We start from the raw sequence: 12628 nt of genomic DNA, 5'->3' as shown, positions 1-12628 counted from the left end.
ATGCTTAGGTTGGGTCATTCTTTTACTAAATGGACAATAAATATATGTCTGTTAAAACGTACATTCAAACCAAAATTTTGGAAACCCTGGGGCTGTAGGACTCTGATATTGAGATTTGAGGCTATGACAAGCTGTTAGAGGAGATGGTTCTGAAGGGCTGTGGGCTATGAGATGTTGATCAGTCATTAGTCATCTGCAGGGCATTGGGGGGACATGCAGAGTCCAGACCCCCAAACAGCTTAGAGCTACTGAGACAGAAAAGGAAACCGTATACACTGTGTGATCCTAACCCGTGTTTTCTTTCCTATAGTCTCTCTTCTATGTGTGTTGTGGTGAAACCAAGTAAGACAAACACTGAGAGTATTGGCTTTCACTTCTGTGGTATTCAAGACCCTGATAAATAATTTAGGGTTTGGGGAGATCAGGACACAAGAAGTGGAACTGAAAAACAGAGGTAATTTACTAACGTATGTTTATAGATTCAAACACTTCAATAACTGGGATTTTATGACTGAGCCCAGTAGATCTAATTATTCTTTCTAACTGTTAAGTGGCCTTAAATAAGTTTACCACATTTTCTTGGAAAAGTGACCAATACTACTCTCCAGATCTCACTTCTGACTGAAGCTCAAGTTTACTTTAAACGATTTAGCTGTAGCAGAGCAAGGTCCTGATATGTCACTTTTGCCACAGAATCTGGGCCAGGTAGCCGATGATGGAAGGTGACAAGGACCAGCTGCGGTGTCTGCTTGTAGAGGCGGTGTGAGCATGCGAGGGTTCACATGTCTACAAATCAGATATTTCTTGGGCCATAAGTTATCATTATGTGTGAAGCTTCACATCTCCATTGGCGTGAAGAAGGAGTTCTTTCATGGTCCTCTGTGTTGGACTGGTGTCCGCTTACCCAGTTGTGGTCTCTAACGAACGGACACATTGATTATTAAAAATAGGAAGGGTTTTAGAAGTTAGCTGGCCCAGTCTTTTGCACAGAGAAGGACTCTTCCCTACAGTCTTCTAAATCAGATGATTATCCAGCCTCTACTTGAACACTTCCTGTAACAGGGGGCTCGTACCCCCACACAGAAACATACCCCAGTTTTGGATGCCTCTAATTCTTAGGATGTTCCCCACCCCCCTTATGTTCAGTTGAGATCTGCCCCTCTGGAACTTCCTTAAGTTAGGACTCTGAAGCTCTGTTGTGTGATCTGAATGTCTCTACTTCAGGAGAGTGTGTCAATCACGTATTTGAAGAACATCAACTTCTAGTGGAATCTTTTTTTTTTTTTCTTCGGACAGGTGAAACATTCCAAGGTCCTTCAATGAATTCTCTTGTTTTCTTTATAGGGAAGCCACGCCTCCCCTTTTCCCACTTGAACCTGTGGACTCTGGAGACTCAGCTCCCTTGTCACAGGGTTCACTACCCCCTGCCTGAGGAAAGTCTCATTCTTCTTATGGCTCTGGGGGTATAGTTTGGAGTTCTTCTTTCTCCTCTTTTCTGAGTTTCTTCCCAGCATGCTTGCCCCAGGCATCATTGGGCACAAAGTACTGAATCACATTCCTTGCTTTTGCTTTTTTGCCAACATGGTCACCCTTCCTTCCTTCCTTGTTGGATGACTTCTGCCATTTTCCTTTGAAAATTTTTAATGTCTCCCATCGGCCGGGACAAAGAGATACACTCTATTACGTTCTTTTCTTTCTCCTCCAACTAGAATACCAGATTGTATTTATAGCTCACGGAACCGGTGAGTTCAAAAAGGCCAAGAACAATATAAAGCCTTATATTCACTCTTGTTTTGTGTAGAAGTTGGGTGCCCAGCTGGACTCACAGGTGTCACTTTAAGTATAGCCCAGTCACTGAAAGTCCATTGCTACTGAAGTCTCTGGGTATGGGCTTTGTTGATGTGGTCTTAAAAGTGGCTGCTTCTGGTTACAGAATCATTTTTTTCTAGGTCTGTCTCCTCGGGCAGTAGGTGAAGGGGATCGACAAGTACAAACTTCAGTTCTAAGACAAGTCACAGGGATGAAAAGTGCAGCCCAGGGAATAGAATCAATGATGCTGTATTAACGTTGCTCAGTGACAGATGGTGACTGCGTTTATTGTGGTGAACACTGAGTAATGTACAGAATTGTCGAGTCATACATAACCTTGTACACCTAAAACTGATACACACTGTGTGTTAATTATAATTTAAAAAGTAGCTGCTTAGATTTTATCTCCAAACTATTTCAATCTTGTGCCTCTCACTCTCCTCTCAATAGCTACAGCTTTTTAAAAATGATTTATTTACTTGAGAGGGAGAACAAGTTGGGGGAGGGACAGAGGGAGCGAGAAAGGGGAAGCGGACTCCTTGCTGAGCAGGGAGCCCAACGCGGGACTCGATCCCAGGACCCTGAGATCATGACCTGAGCAAAACCAAGAGTCAGACGCTCAGTCAACTGAGCCATCCAGGTGCCCCAGCTTTGGCTCTTTTATTTTCCACTATAGACTGTGGTCACATGCACTTTGCAACCACTCACCACCCACCAGGAACAGAGTAGGAGAGAGGGAACGTCCTTTGTTTTACAGACTGAGAGACGGAATCTCAGGGAGAATACTGGTCTCTCCAAGGCTACACCGTTAGTTGAGGAGCCAGTTCGGGCACCATTTCTGTTGAACCACTCAGCTGGCTCACTCTCTTGGCTTTTGTAGAAAAAGAGGCTTAACCAGAGGCATTTCTGGTCTATGCTCTGTGTGTGTGTGTGTGTGTATGTGTGTGTGTGTGTGTGTGTGTGTGTGTGTACACACAGGCACACCTCACTTCATTGTTCTTTGCTTTTATCGCTCTTGGTAGATACATACTGTTTTTTAACAGATGGAAGGCTTGTGACACCCCTGCATCGAGCAAGTGTATTGATGCCATTTTCCCAACAGGTTTTGCTCACTTCATGTCTCTGGGCCACATTTTAGTAATTCTCACAGTATTTCAAACTTTCTCATTGTTACCATATTTGTCGTGGAGATCCGGGCTCAGTGATCGTGACCCCTGAAAGCTCAGATAGTGGTTAGCATTTCTTAGCAATAAGTTATTTCTAGTTAAGATCTGTACTTTTTTAGGGCACAGTGCAATCGCACACTTAACAGACTACAATACAATGTAAACAACTTCTATGCCCTTGGAAACCAGTGAATTCATTTGACTCACCTTATTGTGATGTTAGCTTTATTGTGGTGATCTCTAAGACCTACAATATCTCTAAGATATGCCTCTGTATAGCTTTCCCTCTTTCCCACACAGCACACTGTGTGGTATGTGATAAGCATCCATAAATGCTGGTTAAGGAAAGTTTGGAGCCTTTTATCCTTTTAAAAGTTGGGATTACATTTAAGGGAAAAGGCTCAGGGGGAACCATGAGGAATACAGTATACCTGAGGAAGTCTGGGCTTTGGAGACAGTCGGCAAAGTTTGGAAATTTAAAGCATGGTGCAGAGTGCCATGGTGTGTACCACAGATCTATAACTTAGTCCCTGATCTCAGTGAGTTTACAATCAGGTAATATAGCCAGCCCTATACAAATGGGATAAAAACTGTGACAAGACTGAATCATATGAAAAAAATGAACTTCCAGTCCAAGACAGAAGGTCATCAGCGTCAGCGAGGAGTTCAGGGAGGGGAAGGTAATGGAGAGCTCGCTGTCGTGTTCCTGCTCTTGGTGGAAGGGAGATGGTGGGGGAGGGCCAGGGGAGGCCAGAGGGAAAGGAGGAACAGGGAGGTGTGCTCTAGGACGGTCTTGTCCACTTAGTACCAGCCACAAGTGGCAAAAGGGCCACAGATCCGTAGTCCACTTAAGTTCCTGAGAGTAACTGAGAAGGAAAGGCAAGAAATGCTTATGGACACCGACTGTGCGTTTGGTCAACAAGTATGTCCTGAGAGCCTGCTCCATGACAGGAACTGTGTTTGGTGTTGGGGTTTCAACAGTGGCCAACAGAGAAAGGCTTCCCCTCATGGAGCCTAAATTCACATGCAGGCTGGGCCATGTGGTCCAAACCAGACACTCCAGTTCCTGGAGTGTCTGGTTTTCATAGTTCAATGGATTTTTTTTTAGCAGTTTCCACAAGCCCAGCCCCCAACCCCAGCCTTTTCTGAAGACTAACTTCCACTGGCCTGACTCTGTCCTCTGTGAGCACGTGGGGATCCCCATCAGATTGGTGATGCCCTTTCTGGCAGGAGCTGCGGGGCAGGCTCCAGGCGAAAGGACCTCCACCCTTCGCTGGACTTCAGACCTTCCACTTGCCTTTAAAGATGTCTGACTGACATGACTTGCCCATGGGTGTCTGCTTTCAAACACAAATTACTGGCAAATCTCCTTTCAACTTCCTTTTCTGGTGGAGGCACCACCTGTTGGGGTCAGGTGGTCTGGACTGGCATGGTGACGAAAGAGCATCTGTCTGCCCCTAGCCCCTACCTGTCCTGACAATATGTGTCCACTACTTTCCCTAATCACTAGGGGGCGCCTTGGAGCAGCAGAGTCAGCCAGCCAGAGAGAGGACAGGGAGAAGGAGCCAGGTTTGTGGGCTGAGGGTCTGCGTATGGCCCTGCTCGTTGCCTATGTGCAGGATTGCTCAGTGTGCAAGCCCTTCATCCTGACTTGGTCCATTCCAACACCAAATAACTATATGATAAGGCCTCTGAACCACCACAGGGCATTTTACAGAATATGAGCTTAGTAGGGCCCCTGTGTGGTGAGCTGAACAGCAGAGCTCTTGCTTCTAGATCCTCTAGGGTCTGCCAGATCCCCTTGTGGCTTTGGGGAAGTCCAGAGGGACAAAGAATCCGGCTCCAGGCCTCTCCACATTGCCCACCGGCTCCTTCCCAACTGATGAATGCTTGTTGTTCTGCTTTGTGGGCGCCTCCTGGGACCTGGGGGAGGCTCGCCTCATTTCTGTGGAGACCTTTGGCTGGACTTCTCTGCCTCTCCCAGAGGTGAGAGACCGCGGTTCCGACAGCCTCAGGCTTGGCACCAACTCCTCTCTGGTGGATCCAGGACCCAGGCTCCGATCTCACTACGGCTAGGGCCTCTTTGTCCCAGAGTGACCTCGCGGGCTCTCCCTCTGACTGGCCCTTCACAGCCCCTGCTATTGGTGATTTTCATTCCAGATACGAGCCAATGGATTCCTGAAAGGGATTCTGCGGGCTTCTCTCGCCATCTCTGCTCTGGCCTCGGTCTGGCGGCGCTCTCCTCTGTGGTCTGGACAGGGGATGATGATGGACGCAGGCTGCCCGTTGTTTTTGTTTTGTGATATTTAAAGCAACCAAAGCTCTCATTACTGTAATACAGTATGTGCCCGGGCTGGAGGGAGGAGCAGAATCCCTCCTGGACCAGGGGCCGGTTGTGTTAGGTTGTGCTGAGCCTGGGGATGTGTCTGGCATCATGCCTGAGAGAATTCAGTGTGTCAGGGCTGAGCGGGGCCTCCGAGCAGCTCCACTCTTCCTCAGGAACTCGGATCCTGAGGCGCATTTGCCGTCAGATAGTGACATTTCTCTGCGCCTGCCCCTCCTCACTTGTTCTGAGGCCTCCTTCCGAGGCCCTGCACCTAATTTCGTATTGGTAGTTTGAGTGTGAGGGGAATAGGCAGGTGTGAACCCTGAACTGTCCTGGTGTTGGGATGCCAGACCCAGCTCGGAGGTGCAGTACCTGAGAGGCTCCTGCTGGTCAGTGGGAAACAGCGAGCACCATGGCGGAGTCAGGTGGGAATTCCCTCAAGCCAGAGTCACACACTGGCAGTTTGATGGAAACCTTGCAGATAGAGCAGAGGTGGCCACACCTTTGTGCCTGATGAGAACGTCCTGTCGGACTGGTGGTAGGGCTGGTGGGGGAAAACATGGCGGGCACCGCTGCAGAACCATGGAACCATCCCGTAAGTGATGGGAGATCAAAGGCCATTGCGTTTGCTACCTGGGTGATCTCGGGCACATTATCTCTTCTCAGTCTTTCCATCAGTACCTTGAGGATAATAATAGTAATAACCTCAGAGAGCTACTACGGGGGCCGAGTGGGGAAGTTCAGGTAAAACGTAGCATGTTGCCTGGTATAGAATCTGTGCTCCATAAATGTCATCATGCTCTCAAAAGCCCTGACACTTTGCAAAATATATTTTCCCTGTAGGAGCTCATAGTCTTATTGAGGAGACAAGATGTTCACGCCATGTTTAAGCACAATTAGGGAGCGGTAGAAACCCCTCTATGGCATCTGCTAAGTTATGGGGTCTTGATATCATGGAGGTGAGTCAAGGGAAGAGACTCCTTTAGGCTTGGAAGGAGTGCTGAACAGGAGTAGGGACTAGAGGAGAAAGCCTGTGTACTCATCTTCTCAGCCATGAGCAGGCCAACAGGCACTCCTAGACATTCCGGGATACTGCGGACCCCGCCGGTCCCCCATTCATCCTGCCAGCACCTTCCCTGCCCATCTCCAGACTCTGCTCTGCACTGAGGATTGAAAGAAGCCCTTGACAAGGTCCCTCCCTTGGGGGAGGAACTCACTGCCTCACTTGTATAGACCTACTTGGTGAAAACGGACAGCTCAAAAGCCATGAGCTTTTGTCCAAGGGAGCTGGTGGGTGTGAGCCTTCTGCCGAAGGAGTGGGGTTGCTTGCTTTGAAGAAGAGCGTTATCTGACTACATGGAGAAGGCTCCAAGGCCAGGATGGGGGCAGGCCCTTGGTTCCACACTCAGCCCTGGTGATGTGGCGTCTTTGAGCCAGGCTGGGAAGTGCGGGGAGTGGACCTGCTGGACTGGGGAGGGGCTTTTTAGATGTCAGGGGTAAATGCAAGGCATTGGTGACTCAATAGGGAAGTACTGAAGGCAGATGGAGTCTGCAGATGTCTTGTACTCTTAAATCAACTTGTATTTTCTGCACCTTTTGCTTCAGAGGCTGCCAGCTAAAGTAGCAGAGGAGGGAGGGTCTAGTGAACCACGTGAAGGAAGCCTGAAATGGAAAGTGTGAGAAGCGGAACTCTTCTTGGTGTGCGCCAGGAGGGTTTTGGCAAGTACTGCAGAAGCTGCAGGCACCGAGGGCGTGACTTGTTGAAGGAAGGCCTGGGGACCAGCAAAGGAGCCCCAGACACTTGGTTCAAACCCAGCTGCTGAATGAGGCCTTCGGGCTCTGTGATTTGGGCCAAACTCCTGGCCCATGTTTGGCCAAGGTGGCGGGCCCATGAGCTTTGGTGTCTTTGTGTCCCTGGGCCCCCGGTTGTGTAACACCCCGGGTTTCACGTTGCCCCACCAGCCCGAGAGTCAGGGCAAGATGGGGGCTCACTCCCCCGCTATCTGTTTGTTTTTCCACACATTTCTGGGCCCCAGGGGTGTGCACCATTCTCCTAATCCCACCACAAAATAATAACTAAATGTTAAAAAGCACCTACCATCTCCCAGGCACTGTGCTGGGACCCCATTACAGGCCTCAGCCCGTCTCATGGTCACAGTGACATCATTTTCAACTCGTACCCATATCTCGTACTTCCTGATCTCCAGGAGATGCCTTTCAACCGAGAGCTGAATTGGCATTTGGTTGTTTAAACAGTCTGACCTGGGGGACCTAGCTGGCTCAGTTGGGAGAGCATGTGACTCTTGAGGTTAGGGTCATGAGTTCAAACCTCACCCTGGGTGTGGAGCCTACTTAAAAAAATAAAATAAATACATGGTCTGACCTGTATTATGGCTGAAGTTTTCACCACGAAATATGGTTGCGAGGGCCTAGTATGTGAAATCCTCCCTGCCCGGGTCCTTCGGAGGACGGTCTCAGGAAAGGAGAGGAGGCCCTGAGGGTGTGAAGGGAAAGACACTTGGATTACTTTGCTGAAAGGGGAGGTACCGGCTGGTGTCTGGGAGAGAGGATCCACGTCTCTCTATGGAGAGACTCTGGCTGAACAGAAAACAGGGTTCACTAGTGTCACACGAATCTCCTCCAGGGTTCCGCAGAGTCCCCTCTGGCTGGATGAGATGGGAGCTCCTCACGGCCCGGAGATGCTGCAGGGGCCAAGCGGCCCGAGAGCTCTGCCTTATTCAGGGGCCAGCACGACCAAGGACCCCAAGAGTGGGGCACAACCAGCACAAGTTCTCGGCCTTGAGGCTTTGCGTGGCCTGTTGGAAGCTGTTGAGACATGGGTGCGATCCCACACAGGGACAGACCAGCCTTCCCCCGAGCAGCGTCCACGTCACTGTCCCCATAGAGGTGGCCACCGCTCAGCCCTCCTCAGCCCCAGGCTGGTTCACGTTAAGCACGTGGGTCTGTTGTGACTTTCAAATGACTGCAGAGAAATGCCCAAGTCATTGCTCCAGAAGCAGCATCCCCCCGCCCCCCCCAGGCAAGGCACGGAGTCTGTGGTGTGGTGGTCGCCTGTTTTATTACCCTGAGATGACCCGTCAGTCACGCCGCAGTGTTCTCCGAGCACCCACCATGGAGCTGTCAGCCGATTCCAAAAATAAAGGCATGGAAGAGGGAAATGTGCTTCTTGCCTCTAACTTGCAAGTTTACTGAGGAGACAGCGCAGAGGCACAGTTAAAGTAAAACAAAACACAAATACACATGAGCGTTTTGGATCTGGGCGGTGTTCTCAGCACTTCCCCGCTGCTCCCAGATGCACCGTCGTGCCCTCCCCGGGAAAGGCATCTCATAGGTAGACCCTGTCTTTAAGGCCGCTCCTGGGATTCGGGAGGGATTGGCCTCTCCTCCTCCCCATCATTCATCACGTTACCCCTTTACTATGTGGCCTACATCTTCCTTCGGGGCATTTGAGGTGATGGGAAGATTGGCCATAAGGAAAAACGAGGCGACATTTAAAAACCAAAACTTACGTGTGTGGGAGGCCAGGCCTCACTCAAGGAGGTTTTTCCCTGTTCCTTCGTGCTGTGTAGTCACCTCACAACGTAAAGTAAGCCCTGCACCACTGTCACCATCCCTCGTGCTCCTGAGGGCACTGGGCTCAGCGAGGTCGTGCTTGCAGCAGAGGGTCCGGGGGCCTCCAAGTCACCAGTGAGCCCTCCTCGCTCACGGCGGGAGAGCAGTCTGCGCTCTTGGGGACCTCAGCAAGGACCGTGGGCCCCAACACCTGCAGGCTGTGGCTTCCCATGGGGCCTGGGTCCCCTCACGGCCTCGCAGCTGGGTTCCCCTGGCTATTCGGAGAGAGAGAGAGAGAGCCAAGTGGAGGTCTATCTCCTTCCGGGACCCAGCTCTGAAGTTCCATGACCATCAGGTTTCCTGCAATTCTTTCGTTAGGGGCAAGTCACTCCCTCGAGCCTGTTGGAGAGGAGGGAAGTGAGGTACCAGCCCTCGCTGGGAGAGGGAGACAAAAATCTGTGGATGCACTGGCAAACCACCGCAGAGATTTTCCAACTAACTTCACTCTGGTTCAAAGAAATCGGTTATCCCAGACAGGGCCCAAGGAAGGCGTGCATGCTCTGAGTCTGGGAAGGAAAAAGAAGAGGTAAGGCTGGGACAGGCAGGGCTGACTGGAGAGCAAAGCTGGAGAGAGAGTCTGGACGATCAGGGGCCGGGGCCCTGCCTCTGACCTGTGGTTGTCTGTGACCAGGCCTCCCTCCCTGCTTCTGGAGCAGCCCTACTTTCCTCACCTTTAACCAGGGGGGATCGAGACAGGTGAGTTCTCGGGTCTCCTGAGCTCCCACTGCTGTGGGTCCATCATTCGGGGACTAGTGTCTTTTTTTTTGTAACCTCCAACCCCCTTGGACCCTAGTCCCTCATGCCGACCTTCCTGTGCCCAGCGACACAGGCAGACAGCCCTCTGCTCCCCAGCGCGCGCACTGGGGGTGTGCAGAGCCCGGGACAGAGCGGGAGATGGGGGAAGGCATGGGGGCTGGGTGGGGAAATGCTCGGGGTCAGGCTGGTGGAAGTCAGGGTGGCAGGGACCTATCTAAACGAAGAACCAGGGATTGCCGGAGCTCAGTGAGGCCAGGTGAGCTGCCCAAGGGTACTGGGTCACAGGTCTTTCTGCGTCTGGAAAAGGCTTTGCCTTCACTATGTATTTCTTCTCCTTCTTCCTCCTGCTAATCGCGTGAAGGCATTAGATCGGATGTCCTGAGCGCTTCTGATCTAGACCGTGACACAGATGATGCCGCACAGTCAGGGTTCTTTGCTCTATTCTGTCCCTGGGGAGGGGGGAGTGTCTTCGATGGCAGGGACATCATTCAGCATCGTCTCCCCTCCAGAGAGCGACAGCTACCTGGCTTTCTCCTCACTTCAGGGACAGAGGTTGTCCTGTTGTTTCCAATTTATAAACCCGGGGAGTGAGGAGTAGGTGGGGAGCGACGTGTGCTTCTAACCAAGGCAGGGGGACCCGGGCTCGCTGTCTCGCCGCCTCTGGGCTGGGAGGGTCACCTCGGGTCCTGCATGTGACTGCTCACAGACGTGGCCATTCGGGGCCTCTGGCTGAGCACTGCTGGCTGCACTTTGAGAAGCACGAGCCTGGGCTTCCCAGGGGCAGGACGCGAGTGAGGAAGACTTCAGTAAATCTTTGGGACCCAGACAACCAGGGCTGGCTGGTGTGTCAGTGGACACGGGCGCACGCGTGTGTGTGTGTGTGTGTGTGTGTGTGTGTGTGTGTTTGGGGGCCCATCTCTTGCCAAAACCAGGCTCATTTCTGCATATTTGTTTGCTGAGTATTAAACACTCCGAAGATAACTCTTGCGATTTGTTGAATCTGAAATGAAAATGAGTCAGCACAGAGGAAAAACAAGCCCGAAGACCCCGAATGGCCCCTGAATGAAAATACACAGCCCTGAAGCGAGTGGGCTTCTCCCCCCTGCCCCCCTCCCCGCCCCCAGGTCGGAATCTTACACACACAGATGCCAGTACCAGGCACAGCTGTGTGCACCAGGCCCCCTGCGTCTGCTCTGGCCTGACCTGGGGACTTGATCTCTGTGCCCTTCCCACCCCTGCCTGTCCGAGCCCCTCCCTTTCCTGCGGGAAAGGCCTGTCCTTAGGTGGAGGGGCGCAGGCTGGAGGCTCTAGATAATTTTCTGGGAGGGCAGGCACTTCCTCTCAGACCTTATCACAGGCTCAGCAGGAAGATGTCCGCAGGAAATCTGTGACTTTTTATTCCTCCCGCCGGCCGCCGCTCCAAGGGGTGGTCATCTCACATTGCCTCTAGCTTTTGGATCTGGGAAGACACTGTCTGGGGAGAGGCCCGTCTGCCAAAGCACATGCTCCTCGCTTCCCACCCAGGCCCTGTTCCCGCAAACTCTGTTATGAACTGGATTGAAGTTGTACGGAATCATGTTTTGAATGTACCAGAGGGATTTGCCGTTCAAGGGAACCCAGCCTTGTGGAAAGTGGAGAGCTATTCTGTAACATGGAGCCTCAGCCAGCGATTTATGAGCTCAGTAAGTAGTCGGAACATTGCTGTGCGCTGAATGTTAGCTTCATCCTACGCGGTGGAAACTTGTTATTCAAAGGTATAACAGTGTGGTGCAAAGAATTATTCTGTAATGTGGATAACATTTCATGACTGATGAGCTTGGCAAGTTTAGGCACTTCTTAAAGTGGGGTGTACCTCTAGTGCTGCTTCAGAGAAAAAGATGGTTTGTGCTAATATTCAGACTTGGGGGAAGAAGGTAGCTTGACTGTCTGAAAGTTAGGGTCCCTCCAAAGGCGCTTGGAAGGAACAGAGGCACTCAAAGTTTCCATCCAGTTCAGGCAAGAGGTCCCAAGGGTTGCCTGCTCTCACTACCTTGCCACAGAGTGGAAATGATGGTGCTTCCCCCTCCCCCCAATATATGAAGTTACCTATGCTAGCTACATTTCTAAAATTATTTCTCTTTATGTCTCAATATGTGTCATATCTATCTATCACCTATCTATCATCTATCATGTGTATTGAATTCCATAGTAAAAGAAGGGACAAGCCATAGGGCTCATGTTTCAGAGCCCTGAAAGGCTGTTGCTTGATCTGTATGGAGTAAGAGACTTGACCTTACCACTCACCCTTCCTCACTCAGCAGCCCAAAGGCATTTCAGACCCCTCTCCTCTGTGCTCTCTCCTCGCATACCACCATGTTTGGACCCTAGAATAGAGCCTGTTACTAGGGATACAGTCTGACCTTTCAAGGTGGCTGGAGAAGAGGACTGTGTTTGTCCCTAGGTGTGTCTGACCCGGAGCTGTGGGTGAGCTGGGACTGACCAGCGGCAAGCCCTCCCTGGGAGCACAAACTCTCTGTGGGACAGGATCGTGTCAGGCAGAATGTGCTGAAGACTTGCTTTTTCACCACGATGTGACCCTGACTATGTTTCAGGAAGAGACTTTTGGAAATTCATGCAATTAGTGAGATAGCTTTTAAGAAGTTTGACCTTCTAGATTCTTGTGTGTTTTATTCTTGCTGATTTCTAGTCATGGCTGCTATACTTCCATTCACCTTCCACTTACTTCCGGGTTGTCCTGATGGCTTTTGCCCACAGCCTGTGCAGATTCAGGTGTGGGCAGACCTGACACGGAGAGCCAACGGTCTCCCATCAGGCCTGGGGAGTCCTGAGCCATGGCTCCCTCTGGAGGCAGTCTGGAGTGTTCATCCCGCTTGGCTAGGGGAGGGGGTTTTGACTGGGAGGAGGAAGTGGGTTCTTCATTAGAAGGGACACATTCTCT

At 51.1% G+C, this 12628-nt stretch overlaps 1 protein-coding gene across 2 annotated transcripts in view; it reads left to right on the top strand.

Annotated features, from left to right (window-relative positions):
* DDR2 (discoidin domain receptor tyrosine kinase 2) overlaps positions 1–12628 on the top strand; it is a 93034-nt gene that overhangs the window by 10856 nt on the left and 69550 nt on the right. Inside the window, exon 1 of one of the 2 annotated variants that reach the window (XM_004751416.3) lies at positions 11060–11372. The exons of the other annotated variant lie outside the window; for it this stretch is intronic. Coding sequence (XP_004751473.1) covers positions 11193–11372 — 180 coding nt within the window. The 5' untranslated portion in view covers positions 11060–11192. Of the gene's footprint in view, positions 1–11059; positions 11373–12628 lie in introns of those variants that run through there. 2 annotated transcript variants of the gene reach the window in all.

The sequence above is a fragment of the Mustela putorius genome, unplaced genomic scaffold, assembly GCF_011764305.1.
Source record: "Mustela putorius furo isolate JIRA1106 unplaced genomic scaffold, ASM1176430v1.1 tig00000508_pilon_pilon_pilon, whole genome shotgun sequence".
NCBI classification, from domain to species: domain Eukaryota; kingdom Metazoa; phylum Chordata; class Mammalia; order Carnivora; family Mustelidae; genus Mustela; species Mustela putorius.
Note: the sequence above shows the minus strand (reverse complement) of the source record. Positions and strands in the feature narration are given on the sequence as shown.